The sequence below is a fragment of the Solea senegalensis genome, linkage group LG19, assembly GCF_019176455.1.
Source record: "Solea senegalensis isolate Sse05_10M linkage group LG19, IFAPA_SoseM_1, whole genome shotgun sequence".
In the NCBI taxonomy this organism is placed as follows: Eukaryota; Metazoa; Chordata; class Actinopteri; order Pleuronectiformes; family Soleidae; genus Solea; species Solea senegalensis.
Window position 1 is genome coordinate 9134487 of NC_058038.1, and position 22352 is coordinate 9156838.

General features: G+C 40.1%; 2 protein-coding genes across 3 annotated transcripts in view; one reads left to right on the forward strand and one right to left on the reverse strand.

Annotated features, from left to right (window-relative positions):
* ngfra (nerve growth factor receptor a (TNFR superfamily, member 16)) overlaps positions 1–4407 on the forward strand; it is a 28521-nt gene extending 24114 nt beyond the window's left edge. Inside the window, exon 6 of the mRNA XM_044050481.1 lies at positions 1652–4407. Coding sequence (XP_043906416.1) covers positions 1652–1704 — 53 coding nt within the window. The 3' untranslated portion in view covers positions 1705–4407. The remainder of the gene's footprint in view (positions 1–1651) is intronic.
* Positions 1–22352, reverse strand: part of gjc1 (gap junction protein gamma 1) — a 797916-nt gene that overhangs the window by 299866 nt on the left and 475698 nt on the right. The window lies entirely within an intron of this gene.

Here is a 22352-nt window from a genome sequence, read left to right on the forward strand (position 1 = left end):
CTCACGGGTCTTTTTTTTGGACCAAAACATTAACAGGAAGCAAGAAAACTGATCTTAAAGTACTGATCTGTATCACTGATCTTAAAGTATCTATTGCACATTACTATCTGTCGAAATGTAATAATGACGGCATTTTGACGCATTTTGCATCTGTACATTGTGCATTTGTACTAATGTCATTGAGTCAGCAACACACATCAACTAAGAATCTACATTTCATTGCTCTGCTGGAAGAGCAGGTCGTCTTTCACCTGGAATGTTATAGGTTCGATCATCTCCAGCTGAACACGCTGTGGTGTCCGTGGGCAAGACACTTAACCTACAGTTGTCCTGGCAGCTGTGCCAGCAGCTTGTCATCGGGGTTGATATATGTGTGATAGTAAAAGTGCTGCACATAGATGTGCTGTGCTGTATGAGAGTGTGAGTGAATGGTGTAAGTCATATACAAATACAGGCCATTTATGCTGCTTATTTCATTTCATTTTCAAGATGGAAGAGAGGCTGTGATCATTTCTTTGATGTTAACAACTACTAAAACGAATCAAAGACAGAAAACATGATGTCATCTTGATTTCAATATCAGTCAGCACAGCTTATCTATGGCTTAGGGTCCCATCAAGGTTGTGCTGCAACTGGGAGTTCTCATTTCAGAGTAAACCTGATTGAACTGGTTGAGGGAAAGACAGCTTGTATTGATTCCTGGAATGAGGTCGGACTATAAAACATTGGAGAGCCATGTGGCTATTATTATCATCATTGTTGCCTCCAAAAATGAGGTGCAATGCTGTAAACAGTTGTAGAAACAGTTGCACTGAGGTAGAAGCACAGGTGCAAGCCACTGTGTGTCACTGATGTTTGTGCTCTTTGTTACTGATGATGTCTGCAGAGTGTCTTTTCAAAGAGGAGTACAATGATAATGCTGCTTTGGGCTGTGCACATTCACACCAGTGAACAGAAGAGAGCACATGGCAACTCTGACGTATTTTATAACAGAATAATATGCAGAACATGATGGGGTTTTAAGGAAGGGAATAGGACTTTAAACAGAAGGAGCCTGTAGCGCTCGACAAAAGCAACCCCCTCTTCTGAAGCTTTAAAATAAACCCTCTTGTACTACACTTCCCTGGCACAAGGATGCATTGATGAAGATGAGAAAACAACCAGCAGACTCGCAGATCCTCTCAGAAATGCCTTTGCATTCCCCAGGCGTCTCCATGGCACCGCTCAATTCACAACAGGTTAAGAAGTTTGTGGGAAAAGAGAGCATTTGTGTCCGGTCCTTATCTGGCTAATGATTACAGTTTAACAGGTCTGAATGTGTGACTGACACCTCAGGGCCCCCTGCAGGGAAATGTGATCATTAGGGTTTTTTTTCATGTAGGAAGAGTTTTTGTAAATAGGTGTTTTGCTGAAGTTATAATCTTAGTGAATTAATGAAAAGCATTTTTCCATGAATCAGAAACTCACTAAATCACTGAATCTTCCCACTCACTAAAGATGAGCTGCTTAGTTAGGGACACAAGAGTGAGAATATGCATTATTGAATGAATAAGAAAAAAGGTGTTCCTGTTTAAATATCACCACAAATCACCTGCAGGTCCTTTTTATCCCCAGAGACTGACATATATTTATTTGTGCTTTCCCCCTGCAGTAGTGAGGATGGATGGTGGCCGCCAGCCTGACTCACCTCCCCCTGAAGTCTGAGGAGGAGGACGTGGAGGAGAAGGAACAGCTGAAGAGCAGGGAGAGGAGAGCAGGGACCTGAATCAAGGACCAAAACTGTTGGTGGGGAGACTACACAGAGAATGTAAAAACTGACTCTGATTCACACCTGAAGTGGTCACAGAGGAAAGAAAAGACTTGCACGGAGCTCCCAGCACCTCTGGGCCACAGTCTGACTCCCCATCCCTGCATATAGAATCTGACTCTTATCTATCAGTGTGCCTGGACACAACCACTACAGCAATATCACTATCTGTACCAATGCTCCTGCACACACATTGCCATAGATGTGCCCATGCATTTCCAATTAGCTGAATACTCCAACGTTGACACATAACTGACATAATTCCTTTGAACTGCCAGCTTATCCAGCTTTCTCTTTCCCTCTAATTCCACATTTGCTTAACCATTAAAAAAGCATGTCTACAAAGTAAACAGGCAGAAAGGTACTCCATTATCTCATCTTTTCTTTTCCACCTTTTGTGTCTCACATATTCCTTTGTGGCATCACATGCTCAGAAAATCTTCTCTCCCATGGATTTACTCTATTAGATCCCTGCTGTCATGCAAAGAGCAGTGGGGGTGGGGGGAGGCTGTGAGTCACAGTGCAACTTCTTCTGAAGTTTCTTGATCTTTTATCATTTAACCAGTGACATGTTTCATGGCAATTTGTTTTGTAAACTATTTGCATCTTTGTTTCGAGCTCAACTGCACTTACTGATGCACTAAGTGACGCATATTGGGGGAAGAAAGGTCAATTACAGTGTAGCCTGCTTTGGTAAACAAAGCAGCGAGATGCTTGTTTCTGCAGTGCATAGTCTTTGCCCTTTCTGTGACACAGCCGCTATCAGGTTTGTGTTTCAGTAATTTCATGCTTGTAATGCCACACACCCAAATATTTGTCTACTGTCTGTTGTGCATTCATTTCATTTTGTGGCTTGAATTACGTGGCTGACTCAGCAGAGTGCCTCCACCATCATCCTGGATGTGCAACACGAGAGCAACATCTCTGGGCTGTGGAGCTCTGCTTACTCGCCGCGATGAGTTGAGGGGAAGAGAAGCTATCTGATGAGCTGTGACATCATTGATGACCCAGCATGCAATTCTGCTCATAACATTTAATCCAGGACTGGAGAAATTGAAAAAAAACCCCAAATCCTTCCTATCATGATTTACTCTTACTAAGTGGCGAATTGGGACATCCCCTTGAGACTAACACTCCTTTAATGATCCCCACCATTCTACCCACACATTCTCATTATTATACAGCTCTCTTTGCATTATAGAGCCTGATAAACAGTATTAAGGTGCTAATGCATCGTCACTGGTCTCATGTCAACATGGGGCCCATTAGAGAGACTTCCTGACAGGCAGGTACTAATTACCTCAGGGTTTAGCTTCATTTATCCTCTGCTCCACTCAGTTCAGCCACCTTTCATCTGGATTATTGCAGTGGACTTCAGAGGGGCCACACAGTCCACTTTGAAGCCTCAAACATCACAGATCCCTTATCCACGTCCAAGACCGCTGACATTTACTACATTGCCATGGTGATATGAACACACTTAGTCCAGGCTCACTTCTAAGGCTGGGTGACACCTTTTATCACACAGGGACACACACTTAAGTTTATCCCACCTGCTGCTTACAGGAAGTGTGAAAGCAGTCATCATACAGTAGATACATTGTAAATGAGGTATACTGTAGCTGAGCTTGCTTAAGTGTTCATTCCTATAGGGGCACAAACCTTCTCAGGGTCCCACTTATGGTATGATTAAAAATCAGAAAGAGATCCATAGAGGATTCCTGTAAACAAACCTGTAAATGATTCTGTAGTGTATGATAGAGTATTGGTAGATAGACAGGTGTAGAAAGATTTAGGGTTGATAAGCATGTCAGCAAAGTCAATGACAATTCAGAAACTAGAACAATTAAATGCATAGTTTGGGAAACATGTTTGTTTTATTCTACCAAACTCACGTCTGTACAATAAATGTATAAAGGAGACAAACCAGTTGGCTCCTCTGAAAGGTAACACAATTGCCTACCAGCGCCTCTACAGCTCACATTAACATTAATATTGTATTATCTAGAACAACACAAAAACCAAAGTGAACAACACAACTCGCTGTGTTATGTATTGTATCGATTGGCTCTTCCAACTCTTTCCAAGAAAGCAAATACTGCAAGGGTACTGAGTATTCATCGCAAAGATGAGAAGTGTTTCCTTGTCAGCAGAGCTTGTACATTTAAGTGAGCAATAGACGGACGAGAAATGTCAATTAGGAAGTGAAAGACAATGAAAGTGAGACATAATACGCTGTGTGATGCTATTTAAATTGGTCACATGGTCATCAACGCCTCATCGTCATCATGTGATTCATTCTTTGTCACTGCTCTGTATCGTCTACACACACACAACAGTGGATGATTCACTCCTCACTGACACTGAGTGGCTATGATTCACCCTGATCCTAGCAGTGACATTAAAGTATATGCTGCTACAGTACTGACCAGAGTGTTGGAAAATATTCTAATTCTGGCCCTGTGGACCAGTTGTCCCTCCACCAACATACTCATCTACGCTAAATCACCTTCTTCTTTCTCTAGCGGCGCGTTTAAGTAACACACACACTATGTGAGAATGTACAACCCGAATATAAACAGCAAAATATGCAAGACACATTCAAGGGTTTGGTTGTTTTTTGTTTGTAAGTTGTTCTTGCTGTTTTTTTTCCATACATTTTCCTATTTGTTTATGAACAGTATTACACTTTTGGAATCAGTATTTTTTCTAACTGAAATGTTATTTTGTAGCACTTATTAGATGTAATATGAATGCACTCAGAGAGTGTACCGCAGTTCAAGTGCCTGTGTACAGTGTTGAGGCTTTAAGTTTAGAAGTTTGACTATATTTCTTTTTGTCATTTGTTTCCCACTTACCTTATGTTTTTTTGTGTGTGCCTGTGTGTGTTTTCCTTTATATCGTGAGAGCAGATGAAGGATCTTAGTCACTAGAAGTCAAAGTAGATCAGCTTTGGAGACGCAAACAACTGTATAAATCGATATGGAGACACTTATAACGAGGATGCCAATTAACTCATACTGTAATTAACATGCTATGAATACTAGTGACAACTGAAAGGGTCATGTAGCATTTTGAAAATATCTATCGTCTTAGACTTCAACTCCAAAAGTCTCGTATGCTGTTGGTCAAATAGATCTCACTTCTACTGTGCAGATGTTTTGCATGTGCAGTATGTTCCATCATGTTCCTCCATTTCAGAGGTGACAGGAAATACAACAGTTGGCAGAAACATGAAATCTACAGTATGTGGAGGTTCACTGTGATTCTTTGTGATATTATCACGACAAACTTGACACAGGTTGATAAGGACCTGCTCCCCAAAAATGTCACCTGTACTTACTTACTTACTAATGTAAAATACATTGTGTAAATGTGAATTTCTTAGAGTTGATACGAGAGACAGACATACACTATAAAATGTACAAAAAACAACAAACGTGTGCAAATGAAATGAACAATAATACAATAAACAAGAGATGTCATTGGATCAAGTGTCCCGCTGGTTCATACCACTGAGGATTTGCGACCCCTCGTTACGTTGTTTATGACAGCAGGTCATTATAACAATAAGACCGTACTGGACTGATTTTGGTATCATTAAGATTCAATGTTCAATGATAGTGGCATCCTATCAGACATAAAAAAGATGTTAACTAATGGAATCAATGTATGGGTAACAACATTAGCTGCATATTGTTATCACACTGACAAAGGTTTAGTGTGCTGCTGTGGGTCATATCTTTGGGTAAGGACACAACCATTCAAGTGCATCAGGAAGTCCATTGACCCTGATATTTGGCTGACGATATTTGTTTTCCCTTCTTCACAAACACACCCAAAAGTTAAAGTGACCTCATGCAAATGAAAATAAAATACTGAAAGCAAAAGTATGGAGTGGCAGACCAGCGAAAGCCACAGTCAAAAGCAGGACCATATGTGACAGCGCCCTGGACACAGAGTGCAGTTTCCTGTGGTCTTATCACCACTTAAACATTCTGGGATCCAGTGGCTGTGACCGAGATGAAACCCGACAGATATATCGCCGACAGAAACAGATGATATCAGAGGAGGAAAGTCTCCAAAGCACAGAATGTATTTTGGATGAAAAAAGCACAGTTTTAACATCACAACATACTTTTTTTACTTGATTATTTTGTGGACATGTGTATGGCCGTTCCCCAGCTGGCCTCTGTATGAGTGAATGCAGCAACCCAAACTGAGATATGGCTGACAGATAGACAGCAGACTCAAAATTTCATCAGCAGGGGAGCACTTATGTGGAGACACTAATCAAACTGATTTTTTTTTTCTCCTCTGTCAAAATTAATCAAGACTGCAAGGCAGCTGAAATAACAGAAAAAAAAGAAGTCTTAAATAGATAAAAGGTGACAGTTATGTCTGTTGAAGTAAAAAGCAAAGATGTTAAAATATTCTCATGGCAATACAAGACTCAAGTCTGACAACGTCACTGAAAATACGTGCAGTCAGTTATGACTCTATGTGTCTGGAGTGTCTTTGTTCATAGATGCTCTTTCTAGTCATTGAAAATCCATTCATTATTGCTTTTGCCTCCATCACCACCTGCTGCAATAAAATGTCCATTAAGGACCATAACAGTATGTTTGATTACTGCATGAGACAACAATAGATTGTCTACGGCAAAACGTCTGCCTGTCAAATACTCAGCTGCTGCAGCTCTGACGGGTGATTCCGAAATGCGTGTGAGGGTGACAGCTGTTTTCAGCTGAGATCAAAGCAACAGACGACGATGAAGGCTTAAAATACGTCTGTTTATGCTCACCTGAGCTCTTTTCCGGTTGTTACAAGGACGGATGGACAGGTTAATGAAGTGTCTTTGAGGGAGACTGTTTTTCACGTCTTGTCTCCTCACAAATGTGTTTGGGGTAGTTTTTCTTGTCCGCTGGTCAGTGAATAAATCACCTTGAATGCTGTAAAAAAATCTTTTTCCAAGCACAGATACTCAAATATTAAACATATTTTGTGAATAAAAGTTGACCGACATATTGACTATTAACATTTTACTATGTACTTTAACTGCTTCCTAATTATGATGATATAAAAGTTTGGTATAGTTGCTGCAAATTAGTCGGAGGGATTTATGGAATTTAGGGGAAACCGGTAATTGTTCCCCTTGCAGCTAATGAGGCCATTTGTTATTTTGAGTGTTGATATTCTCTATTTCCATTAAATGTGAGTAACAGAGTCCCTGGTACATATTTAATAATGTTGATTCACTAGGAGCTTATGGTTGTTTGTTGTCCATAGAGATGAACTTTCTGGCTTGTTCACAATGTAACAAAATTATTATTCTCCTCTATAAAAATACAAATAATTGGGTATGAAGGCGAGGGTGCATATATCACAGTCATACACACACTTTCATTTCTCTCAGAGGTTAAAATTAAAAAAAGAAGAAGGAACCCTTTGGAATAATCCATCTTTATACTGATACGAGGCGACAGTCAAATTATGGATGTGGGCAAACTGAATCCCACTCTCACTCAATGTTTCATTAGTCAACTATGACTTCGTTGGCCACACGACTTTGTGGTAGAGCAGGGAATAAGAAAACCAGATCCATGCATGGAAACTCATTCAGTAGATGCATCAGTGCTGGGCAGAGTTTTTTTTTATTTTTTATGTAAATCTAAAAATAGAGGGTTAAACTAATGATAGCAACTTAATGTTGCAGGAAATGTATTTATTTAAAAAGTAATTTATCCAGTTGATTACTTGTCACATACAGGGATAACTTTGTTCAGTGAACTGGCCAAAAGTTTATCTTTTCTTTACCAAATATTTAAATAGTAGTCACAGTGTGTACGCACGTGGATTCGATTTATGGATTTGTGTAGAAACTGTAGACGGGACTGTGTGATAGTCAGAGGGTCATATTTCTCGACGGAGATGAAACACCTTCTTAATTTGCAGCCGATGTTCCTTAGAAGTCCCACAGCAACAAGTGCAGCCTAATAAATGAACATGGCTGACTGATGAGGGTTTGTGGTGGGGTGTGTTTCACGTGGTGGGGCTGGTTATCCACTACAGTGAGGTGCTAAAGGATGGGCTTCTCGCAGCTGGCCACCATCACTCTCAAGTCTATTACCTCCTCATTTCAGACCATTTCAAAATAAAAGTCTGGCTGTGTTTCACTAGTTTAATGCTAGTAAAGTGAAGGTTTGAAACTGAAATCGTTAAAATCGTGACCTTCTGAGAAACCTTCTCTTGTGTCTGAGGCTGTTTCTTATTTTAGCTCTGATTCTGTCATCACAACGGCTACTATCACAACTTGAGCTGAGCAAGAGTCAAGTTGAGGTCACTTTTGAGGATGTCGTGGGCCGGATAACACTGGTGTGTGGGCCAGATCTGGTCCCAGCACCTTATGTTGCCCATGTGTGCTCTTTACACATGTGGGGACACAGGGTGGTCCCCTCATCACTACATGATTGGTTGATTCAACGTGCTCCACATATTTCCCACCCTGCAGAGTCATGTATGAAAACATATGATATAAACACTGTAACATGATAGAAATGTTGATAAAAAAATGCTGGCTATTTGTTCCCAGGCTGTGTGTGAGCACATTATTTATTTATCAGGTGTTCTAACCTCACAACAGGAATTTCCGTCATTTGGAGGCCGTTAAAAGACTTGTCATTCTCCAAAAATATCCTCCCACAGGATGTCAGCTCACGATGAGCGCAGATGTAGACAGAGTGAAGCCACACACCATAATATCTTTGCACGGACACATGTCAGTGATTTAGTGTTTTGATTTGGTTACAGAGGAACTTGGAGTTAGAGGTGTGACATACATTTCCGCCACATTTCCCATAAATCGTGGCGTCTCGGGCGGTGTAAACAAATAATATGCTGTTAATTAAAAGTAACGTGAACAAATTATAATATACAACATTAAAAGGGAAAGAATATTTTTATGTTGTGCTGAACCATGGCCGCTCTACAAAGCTTATATTCATACAACATTTACATTTGATTCTATAACTCAGAGTATAAAAACAGATGTATGTCAACACATGTAAATATCCATAAGAATCCTTCAGGCAGGTTAATACACAAACTAAACTGGGCTACAGAAATATAGTCTTTTTGCAAGCAAGCACAGTTAGTTTTATAGCACTTTTCACAGATACAAATCACAAAGTGCTTCACAGCAAATAGAAGGCACACATAAAACAATATAAGATACAAGTGTGCTCAATCAAACACGATTTTTAAGAATAAGAACAATCAGTGGCAGAGTAAGAGCCATTCACCTGGAGCTAAAAGCCTGTCTAAAAATATATGATTTTCTTAAAAGAATCAGAAGACTCAAGACAGCGTAAAGGCAGAGGAAGTACATTCCCAATCTGTGACGCTGCGGCCTGGAAGGAACCTTCACCTCTGGGTTTTGAAATTGGTGTGAGGGGCCACCAAGAGTCTTTGATCTGAAGAGCTTAGTGATCGCGTTGGTTTTAATTAAGAAAATAATAATGTGTAAAAGCACGAGACATGATGTGAACACATGACGTATTATAACAGAATTGCAACCCTTAATCACAGCCAAAGTGTTTTTTTTTCTTTCCTTCTTCTTCATCTTTTATTTTGTTAAGCAATAGCAGGTCTCTGTCCCATTCTTTGTGTGAACTGCCTTCCATTTTACCGATGTATTTAATAGGAACATACTTATCTGGAATAAATCCTCCCAGTTCCCATTAAAATGGAAGTGGGAAAACAAATGAGTCTAAAAAACATATATAAAATGCAATAATTGTATAATTTGAGACAAAACTACACCATACAGAGTCCTGTGGGAGATTAAAATGAGACCTGAGACCTGGGTTGTTATTGTTATTGCCAAATGTGTGAGCTGAAGCCTTCCTAAAAGCTGTGGCTATATTTTTTCCTCTTTGTTTCATACTTAAATGATTATCTTGCAGACGAGTGTGTGACATACAGTATCAGCTTGCAACACCTAATACACTACACATGGACGCACAAGTGAAACAAGAAGGGGAACAGTTTTAGATAAATTCAATTTTTAAATAGTAACAATACCTGTGCACAACCTTTGCCTCAAGCCTTATGGAATAAAACAAAATCCAGGCCGACAGATTCTATTACATTTGGTTTTCCTTGTCCATTCTTATATTATGTATGTGTGATTATACATTTATTGATTTAGTTTTGTCTTATTTTTTATGATTGCGACATGCACAGAAAATATCCCTAGCCCAAATAGTCCCAAAATTATGAATAGAATTAAACAAGACTTTAGATACTGTACATGGGCAGCAAACTTCAGTTTAGCCTGATTCACATAATTCACACTGAACATTTTTAAATCTGTCAACTTCCAAAAAGAGGGAAAGGATTCTGGTTCTGGGCTGAGCAACAAAAGACCTCTGACTCCTCGACACGTTTGCTTGAGTAACTGTATATGTCCAATAGAAGATACGCTCATCTTCGACACCCATGGGTACCATTCCTGTACCAGTAATAAACAGTTATTGCCGCAACAGAAACTAAGGTTTGTATATAACTCATGTCACTCATTCATTTTCTGACGTCATAACACGCTTGTCTGTGCCACTTTGAAGGACCAAGTTTCAGGATGTGCTCAGCACTTATTTCTCACTGAAAGCAGACTGTTTGTGAGACACTCCTCTCCGTTTGATTACAACAGAAGGGATGATTTCTCCTCTCTCATCATCTCAACATTTTTCATCCTGGTGTGTATGACAAACAAACAGCCCCAGCATTCACATTCAGTGCGCACAGTTCGACATTTGAGCGGACAAATCAAGCCTTTTCTTCTGCATTCTGACAGTAGTTTGAACTACCCTTGGCAGCAGGGTTGATGGTTCGTCATAGGGCACTTTTTGTCTATCATTCTTGATATCTATGAAAGCAAGGGAAGGTAAAGTGACATGACTTCATAGAGCGCTGTTGATATCAGTTACATGACGTGAAACATGAAAGGTCCTCTAAACAAAATAAGCACCGACTCTGGGAAAAACTGAATCATCAAGTGTAACAATTATCAATTATATTCTCCCCATCATACAAACCCCACCTAGTAATGGATGTCAACATCGACAATGTTTTAGTCTGCCAACGCAGCTGCAGCTTCATGCCATGTGAATACTGAATATCAAATAAGGTGAGGGGGTAAGTCAGCATTTGCAAGTGAGTGATAAGAAAGAGTAAGGGTGGCATGTATTTGGAGAGGTTGATATGAATCCTTCTGCCCCAGACCCTGGGGATGCTGGGTAACCACAGCACGTCTTGCTGCCTCTGCATCATGTGTGGGTGACAGTAAGTAGACAGTGTGCTACACTTCACCGCACACGTCAGTGCAGGCGAATGGACCTGGAAATCAGTTTTATGATAACATTATCTCCTGCATGTAATAGGACCGAGACTAATAAACTGAGGCAAATGAATATCGGTTGTCTCTCGGTGTAAGGAGTTATTTTCATTTCACCCAGCTCTACTCTAAAATAAACCCTGTCTGAGGGATGTTATTATTCAAAAAGCAGAGAAGCGGAGATGGCCTATAGCAACTTATATCCCTCAAAAAAATAACAGTAAACACAGTGGCTTTGCTTTATAAAAATCATATGAAAGTCAAGTGGTTTTCAAAGGGCATATTTAGACAAAACACTTTATAAGATAATTATACACTGACCAAGACATACTGGGTAGAGTGCTAAAAGTCATAGGTAAACATTTGAAACTTTAAATTATACCTTCAGGATATTTAGAATTTCCCATTCATCCATCCTAAATTACTTTAGCCTGTGTATAGAAACTGATGCAGACATCGGGGTAGCATAACACAACAGTAGGCAGCTTTACAGTAGTAACAGAAATCCCATTTTCTACATGTCACTTATGCCTATTATTACATCTGTCTCAGTGAAGCAGGCCGTGCTGTGTTGTGCGTCAGGCAGGAGCAGAGCAAGAGGCACCAGGAGTATACAGAGAATGGGGAGGGAAAGGGAAATTGAATCATGTGTACCTATTGATGTTTAAAGAATCAGTGGCGAAAAACCAGCAGTGTCAGAAGCATGAGTGACTGGGTGGTTGATGAGACGAAACGCATAATAAGTTTATGTTCATGAGAAATGCCTTTTCTTCTGTTTGCATGGTTTCCACCCTTCTAATCATCTAAGCTTTTTTTCATCCTGGTGGGACTTTCTTTATGACAAACAGAGACCGCTCACATGCGCACATACAAACATATTTACGCAGTGACAAATAAAGCCTTTCACTTGTGTACAGATGTTTATAAACCACACTTGCCAGCAGGGTTGATTATAGTTGATGAGTAACTACCTCAGGGCCCTGAGGCTGATCAGAGGCATCGTACCAGTTTTTTTTTTTTTAACATTCTTGGTGGTATCTACAAAAACATGGCATTTTATATCATTACATGGAACTGGAGTATATATGGATACATGAAATACCACCTAATTGATGAAAGATTCCAATTTAAAGCCAGGAGGAACCCATGTGTTGCTCGGTCATTTTCATTGTGATGTTGGTTAATAGGTTTGCACAATGATTTACAAAAAACAGCAACGCTCCAGTAATACATGCTTCATTCAGTGTGAGTTGAGAAAAAAAGAAGAATTGACTGAGTCACTGGTTGATTTGACATGTAATACGCCCATTAGTTGAACTAAAAAGTATCAGTCTTAACAGAGAAACTTCAAAGAGCCAATAAATGCTGATTTTTCTCAGCTGCCATAAGAAAATTGCCATTTACGCTGATTGATCACCACTGTTATTTTCCATCTCACAACTTTAAACACCTCGTAAAACTTATAAAATAAGGAGCAGTTTGAAGAGTTTGACAGTGCAACTACGCTTCTGTAGCCTGTGTGAATGGCATGTTGACAGTTCAGGTGGGGATGATGTTCCCCACCTGAAATCCAGAGCTGCACTGAATGTAGTAATACTGAAAATCAGTGAAATAATAATGCATATCTAAAACTGAAATGCAGGACACCAAATTGAAGACTTTTTTTTTAGCTAAAAGCAATAAAACTAAAATACACTATGTGTTTTTATACGCGATATGTACAAGTAAACTCTTGAAGGGTGGAGGGAAATAGAGGAAATAGATTTTTTAGTTTAGTCATATATGAAAGCTCATTATGAGCAGACTTTCAGGAAAAACAAATATCCCAGACATGCATTTAAGCTGACCATCACCATTCAGACAACGCCTAATTGATCTAATACGTCTAATGGATAATTACTGTTCCTGTGTGAAACCACACATCAACCACAGTAGCTTTTACTGTTCCAAAAAGCCAAGCTAAAACAATGCTGGATACACAACAGCTCACAACAACTCACTTGGCATGTCATCATTTTGCCATAAAAAAAAAAAACAACAACTTTATTCTCCCACTAAAATCCTCTGCTGACCAATCACTGATTGCTGACTCTGCATAATTCGAGATAAAGTGGTGATTAAAACAAACAGAGACGGCAGGATCCATTACGGCAAAAAAAAGACGAGGTTTAAAACTGTCTCAAGACATCAAGAAGTACTTTTTTTTTTTTTAAAGAAAAGAAAAACACCTCCACACTTGTCACCCATGTGTCTTTGCAGGAAATGAAAGGTTTCACTCCGGGGACACCCACATACTGTAGGTGAAGCCCAGAGCACCAGATTAAATGTGCAGTCATAAATCAGAGCTCTGCAGCTTCATCAGCACCGTAAGGATGTGGGTGTGTTGAGAAGCAGCGGGACCACTCTGGCCCGGCCTCTCCCTCTCTGAAACCTACAGAGTCAAACACACGATGTCTTGGTTAATAGAGCCATGCATTTGACAGTATTTAGAACCTGTTACATGCCTCTCTCTGGTCACCACATGCTGCGTGGCAGAGGGTTGAGTTTTTGACAGATCAGGTAACAATAAGAGATGTTTGGCGGCAAGGTAATGAATAGTTCAAGGTATTGAATAAAGAGGAACACTCAGATGCGAGTGCAGCAGTCTGAAAACTGACACAGAGTGTGTCATGTTAAATCCCAGATGAGGTCATCAATCAGCGCTGTAGGGAGAGGGGCTCTGACAGCTGCTAATTTAGACAGCAAGATGAAGGATTATTTTGTAAAAGAATTGCAACGAGCTGCAACTTAACCTGAGTAGAATATTTGAAAATCTACAAAGTTTGGTCCTTTTCAAGCCCCAACTGTCCTATTTTCTCTTTCCTCCACTGCTGCCTCAGTGAAGTCTTTCCTTCTGAGGGCTTATCAACACATCTGTCTGGAGAAGTTAGCGTTTCCATTCATTTTTACACTGTGTTTTCCTAAAGCGTCACTGGATCCCTGAGCAGTTCTGTAAGCACTCCACTTCCCTCCAGGCCTCCCTGCAGTAAAAATGTAGGGTGTGAAACTAAAGACCCACAACTGACCACCAGCTAACCTGCCAACACTCCCAGAACCCCCCACGTCTGATCAGAAAAAGCTTGTGTTGTTATAGTATGGGAAGTAACAATTATGTTCAGACTGCAGGCTAATCTGTTTTTGCAAATTAGATCTTTTCAGGAAGACTGTTAATTGCAATCAAATCAGATTTGTGTGTCCATATATAACCAGTATATCTGTGGGCTGCTTTGCTAATGATGTAGGCGTGCCCATGTTTGTGGCGCCTCTTAAGCGCAGAAGCAGGGAAAATAGAGGTGCATCATTTCACTCCCCAAATAATCCTCCTGTCAAGATGCAGTGCAGAGCTCCTCTGTCACACAGGGAAAACTCAGCAACGGAGGAGACTGGTATATACTGCAATGTTCCCCGCTGTATTCATGGCTGGCCTCCCTTTACAGTGAGAGGGACAAAGAGTGAGTTCTTTCAGCGGTTCTGATGCTGTTGATGTTGTTGTTGAATGGCACATTAACAGTGATGCAATTTGAAATCTAGTCAGACATCACATTCACATCTCCTCCAGACACAGAAGGTACACTTCTGTGTCTGTGCCTTTCAATCGACTCCAGTGTGCAATGCATTTAGACGCTCAGAGCAGAGGTAAAATAAAAGTCAGAGTATGAGGTAAGGGTTAGGAACCTGGTCTCAACTCCCAAGAAAACACCTGCAACACACTAAACCAACCATTTTAAAAGGTGAAGGTAAAACAGGTACATAATGTCTGCTGGTAGTCTGGTCTGTGAGTGGTTCAAAGGAAGTCCATTGAAGCTGGGATAATCAGGCCTCTTATTCTTGAACCTCCAGTTCATGATTACACACATTCAATCAAACATGCAGACCTGCAACCCATCTCATACATAACATGCAGACACATGCACACAGGTAAAAGGAGCAGAGAAAAACTCTCCCCTTTTGTCATGAACTAAACTTAAAGGGTCAACTCCACCACATGAGGATCCACTGATCTGTGGAGAGGATAGGACTGAGGTTAGGGTAAATAGCCCAGTTTTATGCTTAGTAGATATTCACTGCTGTCTCACACACTGCCTTTGTTTTTAATATCATCCACATTTCCATGACCAATGAATTATCATTCTTATTAGTATATGATGCTCTTAGCGATGTTAAGGTGTGGATGGACACTCAGAGCAGATGCACACACTGTTAGGTCACACAGAGGGATGTGACAAGAGTGGTAACATATGATGCTCTTGGAATGAGAATGGGCTTTGAAAAGAATTAAAACAATATACATATCTGGATATATTTTGGATATACCAAAACATTGTATGTGTTTTTTCCCCATGGCAGTCCAACAAAGCCAAAGAGACACTGTTACTGGTTTTACATTTGACTTTTCTTTACATGAACAGGTTGATCTATAAATGGGCACAGTGAACATCTGTTAATGTGCACTTCATAAATGTTGCCTTTCATTGTGGGCTCTCTTATATTTATGTAAAAAACTCTCTTTAACAGACATTGAGAAAATGGTTTCCAAATGGCATGACATTGTCACATAGCGTCTTGGTTAATATCATTGAAGTTTGACTTCGTAACACATGCATACAACTGTAAACTGATATCAGTAAAATATCTAACCGCAATTTGCACTAGCTAGTGTCACTGCTTTCTTTGGAAATCTGTTTCCAATCAGACACCACACTGATGAATTTATTACTAAGCTACTGACATGTCTAAACCAAACGTCATCTGAAAATGACCTTGTGTTTTTCTCTCTGATAGAAAAAACAAAGAATATGCAAGCCAGGAAACCACAACCAGCAAACGTGGACCTAAAGGAGCTCTAACTGATGGTTAGCCAATCTTTTTTTCTACTGAGCAGAGGGATTGGTCAAATTTGCAGATGCAGCTGCACTCGTTGTTAGTCATCCCACATGGATCCACTCACCATCTTTATGGAAGTGCTCCTACTAAATTGTATTATATTAGACTCCAGTGTTCTTCCCCTCCCTTCCTCTCTGGTCTCACACTCCTTCTCTCCAAACAGTACTTGAACCAGACTCACCACAGTGAGCGGAGCAACTGTCTGTGTGGTTTGCATTTTTTTCTTTGAGTGACTTCTTGTTCTTGATGACGGCAGCGGAGCAGAGCTCCAGGACAAACCCACGGTCTGTATTTAATTGATGGTTCTGAGAGGTGGTAGGAGTAAAATAGGCAGCCTCCAAGGTAACAGTAAATATGCAGAAATACCCACAGGTCCTGTTTAGAGCACAACACATACACAGTTAATTTGTGCTCAGAGAGAACACTTTAATCTGCATTATTACTCTATAGTGTGTAGATAGTAATGAGCTCTTGTTAGCTATTTTACCCTGGTGGCATTGGAAGACGGTGGAAAACCTACATCTATACAGTAAAGGTTTAATGAACCAGAGAAATCTATTTCAAACAGGTTGCCAATTTGATTGAACCATCTCAAGGGGGAAACAAAGCAAAGTCATTAATCACAGTTAAAACTGGATTCATGAGTAAAGAGTTTGAAGATCTCCGAAGGTAAAAAAAAATATACATTAAAATCAATAACAGTGGTGGTGTCAAAAAACAGATAAATTTCAGTAGACACTCTGAACTACTGACCTTCAAGGTGCACAGAGATTGAATATGGTCATAAAGACTGAAAGAACTTTATTGTGAGACTGAGTTGGCTCACATAAGGGATTTTGTGCTGTCCCACATAAAACCTGTCATCAGTGTGAGTGATGCGTGCGGTTTAGTCTTCAGTCAAATACAGTGAGATTGACCTGATGTAGACCATTGGGGCTCAGTGACCAAAGAACTGTATGAGCAAATACTTAAACCATTGCTTTAACCAACAACAGTATGAGAATGTGCTAGTTAAACACTGAATAAACCAAGAAGATAAGGGCAGAAGAAAAATATGCCAGTGGGAAGAAAATAAGAAAACACTGTGGCACACTATGGCACACTTCTGGGTTTGACACAATGACTATGTTTTCTCTATCTTTACATCTGAGCGATGTGATTCAGCTCACAGTCTGTCATGTCTGAAAACTGACAAATACAGCCTGATATAGATTAGACGCCAGTAGAGAGTGGAGGGGGGATTTTTGGTTTCCAGTAGCTTGAAATAAAGCTGCCCACCTCGGACAGAAAACCATTCAAACTTAATTTGTATGCAATACAAACAATAACAGTATGTGCTAAGGGCAACGTAATGCTGCACTTATGCACAACGTCAAGATGACAACAATAAGTTATTGTCAGGCTTTAAATATGTCTGCACAGAGACAGCTTAATGCACTAAAGATTCACATTGTGCAGGGAGAACGGTAGGCCCGGATTTTACAGTCTCGTAGAGCTGGCCCCAAACATGAAAAATGAAGTGACTCATCTACGAGTGCATCTGCCGAAAGAAGTTAATGCATCAGACAGGCAGGGAAGATCCAAAACAAAGACCTGAGTTCCTCCCTGCAGTGTTGTTCCGGGAGAGTGGACGTGTTCATTATAAATGCCGCCCTTAAGATATCACTTGAACAAATCACAACTTCATATTGCTCACCACTATTTCCATAGTGGGCATGAACATAAATGCAAACGGTGCACTAATGGATTGGGATGAAAGTAACTGTGCAGCAAAGAGCTCCCCATTTATGTGTATAATGAGCTCAGTGAAAGCAAAGTTAAGAATGTTAGTCGCGTAAACTGCACTTTCTGTTTGGCGTCACTCAGCTGTTTCTATTGCTCTGGGTCTATAATTAGGATGGTGCAGACATTTGATTTGGAAAAGACAAAAGGGCAATGAGGATTTGAAGTAATAGGCTTTAAAGGTTGTGTATGTAACAAATCAGAAAACCCGTATTATTAATGATAATGGCTGTTAAGTGAACTGCACTCAGTATCTTATTACCAGCATTCGTATGTGGGCATGAATTCCCTGTAGGTGGACATGGGTAAGTATCTCAGGCATCAGCCAATACAGTGATGTGAAGGTTGTACTGGCACAGATATTCAGCCTTGTATGGCATTTGGATAATGTCACTTAAAAGGATTATGGAGAAGGAACAGACTATCCTTCTGACGCCACCAGACTTGATTGAGACTGAACATGAGCGATGGACACGGAGGTAATCTTGATTTCAGTTCAATTAAATTTAATTAAAAAATATTTATTTGTCCTCAGGGAGCAATAGAATTGCTCATAGAACAATTATACAAAACAATTAAGAACACTTAAGAAACAAAACAAAAACACATTGTAGACAAGCAATGAACAAATTAAAGTGCACACTGGAAGTGTGCAAATTTATATATGCATTATAATAAAAAATAAATTAATCAGTCAATTCTGCCCAAGTGTGTACATACATACATTCTCATGTGACGTACTTATTCTTTCCAGAAATATTATATCCAGCATGTACCATGTGTTGCTGAGGTGTGCCATGATATGTAGGTCAAAAGTCCCTGCATCCACTGCTGTCATAGCTGATGTATTCTGAGGCTCACAGACAGCAGATGCTCCACTCTGCATGGTGGCTTCAGCAGCTTCGGCATGGGGCAAAACTAATCTTCACCTTCACCTCCACCCACTGTCCATTGGATTGGATTGACATTGTCCATCTTGCCTCAACACGTAAACCAAACTTGTCCAAATACAACTGCAGTGCCTCACTTTTTCTAAATAAGAGAGACTATGCGGTGTGGTTGTTTACTGACAAATGGTTCCAATAAATACATAATATAAAGGATCAAAGTTAACATTGGGCTCCATCAGAAACAGCATCTTTGAAGAAGTTAAATTAGGTCTTCTGAACAAAGATTTCTCCTCAAAAATACTCTTATTTCTGTTCCTACACAAGCGTAACGTTCTAATACTTTTCAGAGCTGTCTTCAAAGGAACATGTCTTGCATGTGCATGTCTTAGTTGGCTTATAAAACGACTATAAAAAGGAAAACTCAATCCAGGGAAAATGACGATGTCTAGAAAAGTTAAATGAAACTGTGAGAGAGTTATGGTTGGGTAAACACATAATTCATTGATATTTGTAAACAGAGCAGAAGTAAGGTTGGCCCCTCCTCGTCTGCTCACTTCCAGTAGCACAGAGTCTCCTATTATTAACTTACTAACACCTGGGCTGCATGCACGGCTGGAACAGCTTTTCAAAGGTGGCCATGTATACAAATTACACTAGTTACTATGCCTCAGCCTGAGACGCAGGAGGTTGCATCAGCTTAAGTGTTGCCTCAAATGATTCACAGCCCAGACTCAACAATACCTCCAGGGTTGAGTTCTTCAGGAGCAGTAATTCTCAGTATGTTCACTACATACACGGCTATACACAGTACAATGCATTTGCTGTGGAAATGCTGATACTTCAACCTCATCATACTTAGGTTAACTGCGAGCACTTACTGTATCTGTCTAACAGAAATGATCGCCAGAGCATAAAAGTTAACATCAGACTCTGTCTACACCCTTTGTCTGCTTCACATTCAGAGCAATTCTTAGGTGTCCTCTCAGCCATTACTGCAGCTTCTGATACCTGATTGGAGGATAGAAACACGATGGTCGAACAAAAATGTCCTGAACCAAAGCAGAATAAAAACAAGCCAGTTAAAACCGGCGGTGTCTCTGCAGATAACAACACCACCACACACATCTAGTGGCTCAGGATTATTGCTTCATTTGCTGTATATAGTCCCACGTGGGTTTAATGGTTGTGCCAAAAAGGGCTGAACTTAGGAGTGAAACAAACCATATGCGTTATATGTTGCCAAAGGTCAAGGGTCCTTCAGTGGTTTAGACCCACGGAGATCTGAACTCCTCCTAATAAGGACATTATGTGTAAATGGTGTCCAAAGCAATTGTTATTAAACAGTTAAATCACATGCTTCATCTCTTTAAGGCGCAACACTCTGAACCTTCCTGAATGACATTTCAATGAAATAGTTTCCGATATCGTAAACTTTGAATCTGGTTCAAAACGTTCCCAACATTAGATTTGCATTAGGTGCAATCAAAGCATTTGGTTAACCACAGGCATTTCCACTGGTTTGGAAGTAGATTCCTCTTTTACTGCAGATCAGGGAATAGTTTGTGATCCCATGGAGAAGTATTTACAATAAAAAGCTAATTGACTGAACAGACTTACAGCAGTTGCTGAGGCAATGTTCAGATGTTATCTTTATATTTCCTCCAATAGATGGTAAATTATGTCCATTTAATGTAAGTTTGAGTTTGTTTCTTCCTCCTTTTCTGTCTTCATTCATTCACGCGTTTCTTTCTTTGACCTCTTACTTTTCTCAGCCACACCTGTTCCTCATTTCTCGCCCCTTAATGGTCACCTCACCTGTCTTCTCTCTTGCTTGCTGATGAAGTGACACTGATTAGCTCATCAAAGGTCAGCAGTATGTAAAGAAGCTAAAACAGTTTCTATGCTTTAAAAATCTTGACAAGATTCGGGGTTGTGAAAAGTCAAGATAATAAGACTAGAGTTGGAGCTAGAGACGTGTATGAAACCTTTGGGACTTTGGAGAATAACAACGCTAACATGCATCGATATTTATTATGTTTACTTTGTTTCTCTGACAGTGTTCAACACAAAAATTCTGTGACCAAAGTACTGTGAAATTTGAAATTGTGGCCCGACAGTCCTGGACTGAATTTCTGGAGAACATCAATATAATTGGTCCTGAGAGAGACATGAATATGAATTGCAATGCAATTTCAAAAAGAAATTTCACTTGAAACCAGAAATGGGATCCTGATGAAGGTGCTGGAGAAAAAGTCAAGGTCATTTCACAAGTCAAGTTTTACGAGAGAAGTGCTAAACTTCTGGTGGTTTGGGTATTCTCCCAAATTGTTTCTTATTTTATGTTTTTAAAAATCGACAGTGTCTCTTTAATGAGTCTCCCTAAGTAATACTGGTGAGCAGAAAGCACCATACTAGGTAAACACACACTCAGGCAAGAGGTCACACCCTTATGAAACATTTTTAACATGAAATTGCCAGACAGGACCTCAATTTCTGCTGTGTTGAAACAGCAGTGAGTGTCTGGATGAGTTGCCTGGAGAACAAGGCTCCACACAGTCACAGCAGGTGTTTCACCTCCACAAACCAAACCATGTCAGGTGTCAGGGCTTAGACAAATACCACGACTCTTATTCCTATTGGGGTCAGCTCCTCTTCTACAACTGTAAGGTCTCTACCAGGCCCTACTGTTACTTTTCAGCTGTCCAAATTGATTACACAATACCAAATAGGCACCAGCTGTCTGGAGAAATAAGAATGCAACTGAGCTTTTATTGGTAGTTAATCAGATTTCAAATGTGAAGAGGTTGGAGAACCTTTGTTCCCACTTTTTGTTTTTGTCCCTCCGTTTCTAGGAAGCTTTGCTCCATTTTAGACAACTGTTTGTGTTTTACTTCACGTCACTATAAAAAAAGGAGATCACAGCAATGTTGGTATCTTTCTTGCTGCTTCATTAAATTGGAAAATACCTGATCTCTTTGGGGCCTGTGGTGCAGAGACCAGCACACATGTTAGTGGAGTGGTTTGCTGTCAGTCGGCGTAGAGACTGGAGGTTACTTTGTCAGCGCAGACATGCTGTCAGGCCTGCGGAGGAGGAAATACAGTGGTGTAGAATAGAGAGCTTTTTAAAAGCCAGTGAATAAAAGCTTTGACATCCCCTCTGCCCTGCGTCCCCACGGCTGTTCCCATCTTGTGTTTCTTTCAGCCGCCCTCATGCCACTACTTCTACCAGAGCATGTTGAGATGCAGTGAACACAATTAAGTCTGATGTAATGAAATCACACTGCCCTCTTGTAAATGGCGAATGGGGTCAGTGTGTGGATGGTGTGTGTGTGTGAGTGAGGCAGCCACCAGGCCTTTGTCTTCGTTTTCAAATGAACCACCAGCCATAGCTTTCTCTATAAAACACTCTTGTGTATATAAAAAAATCTTCCACTTAGATCTGATATAATCTCTTTACTATAAAGAATTTATTTGACAGATATTACCGTATCCCATATCACATTTCCTTGATTAAGCTCATAAAAATAAAGTTTAGTCTGGCTGATGGACAAAGTGA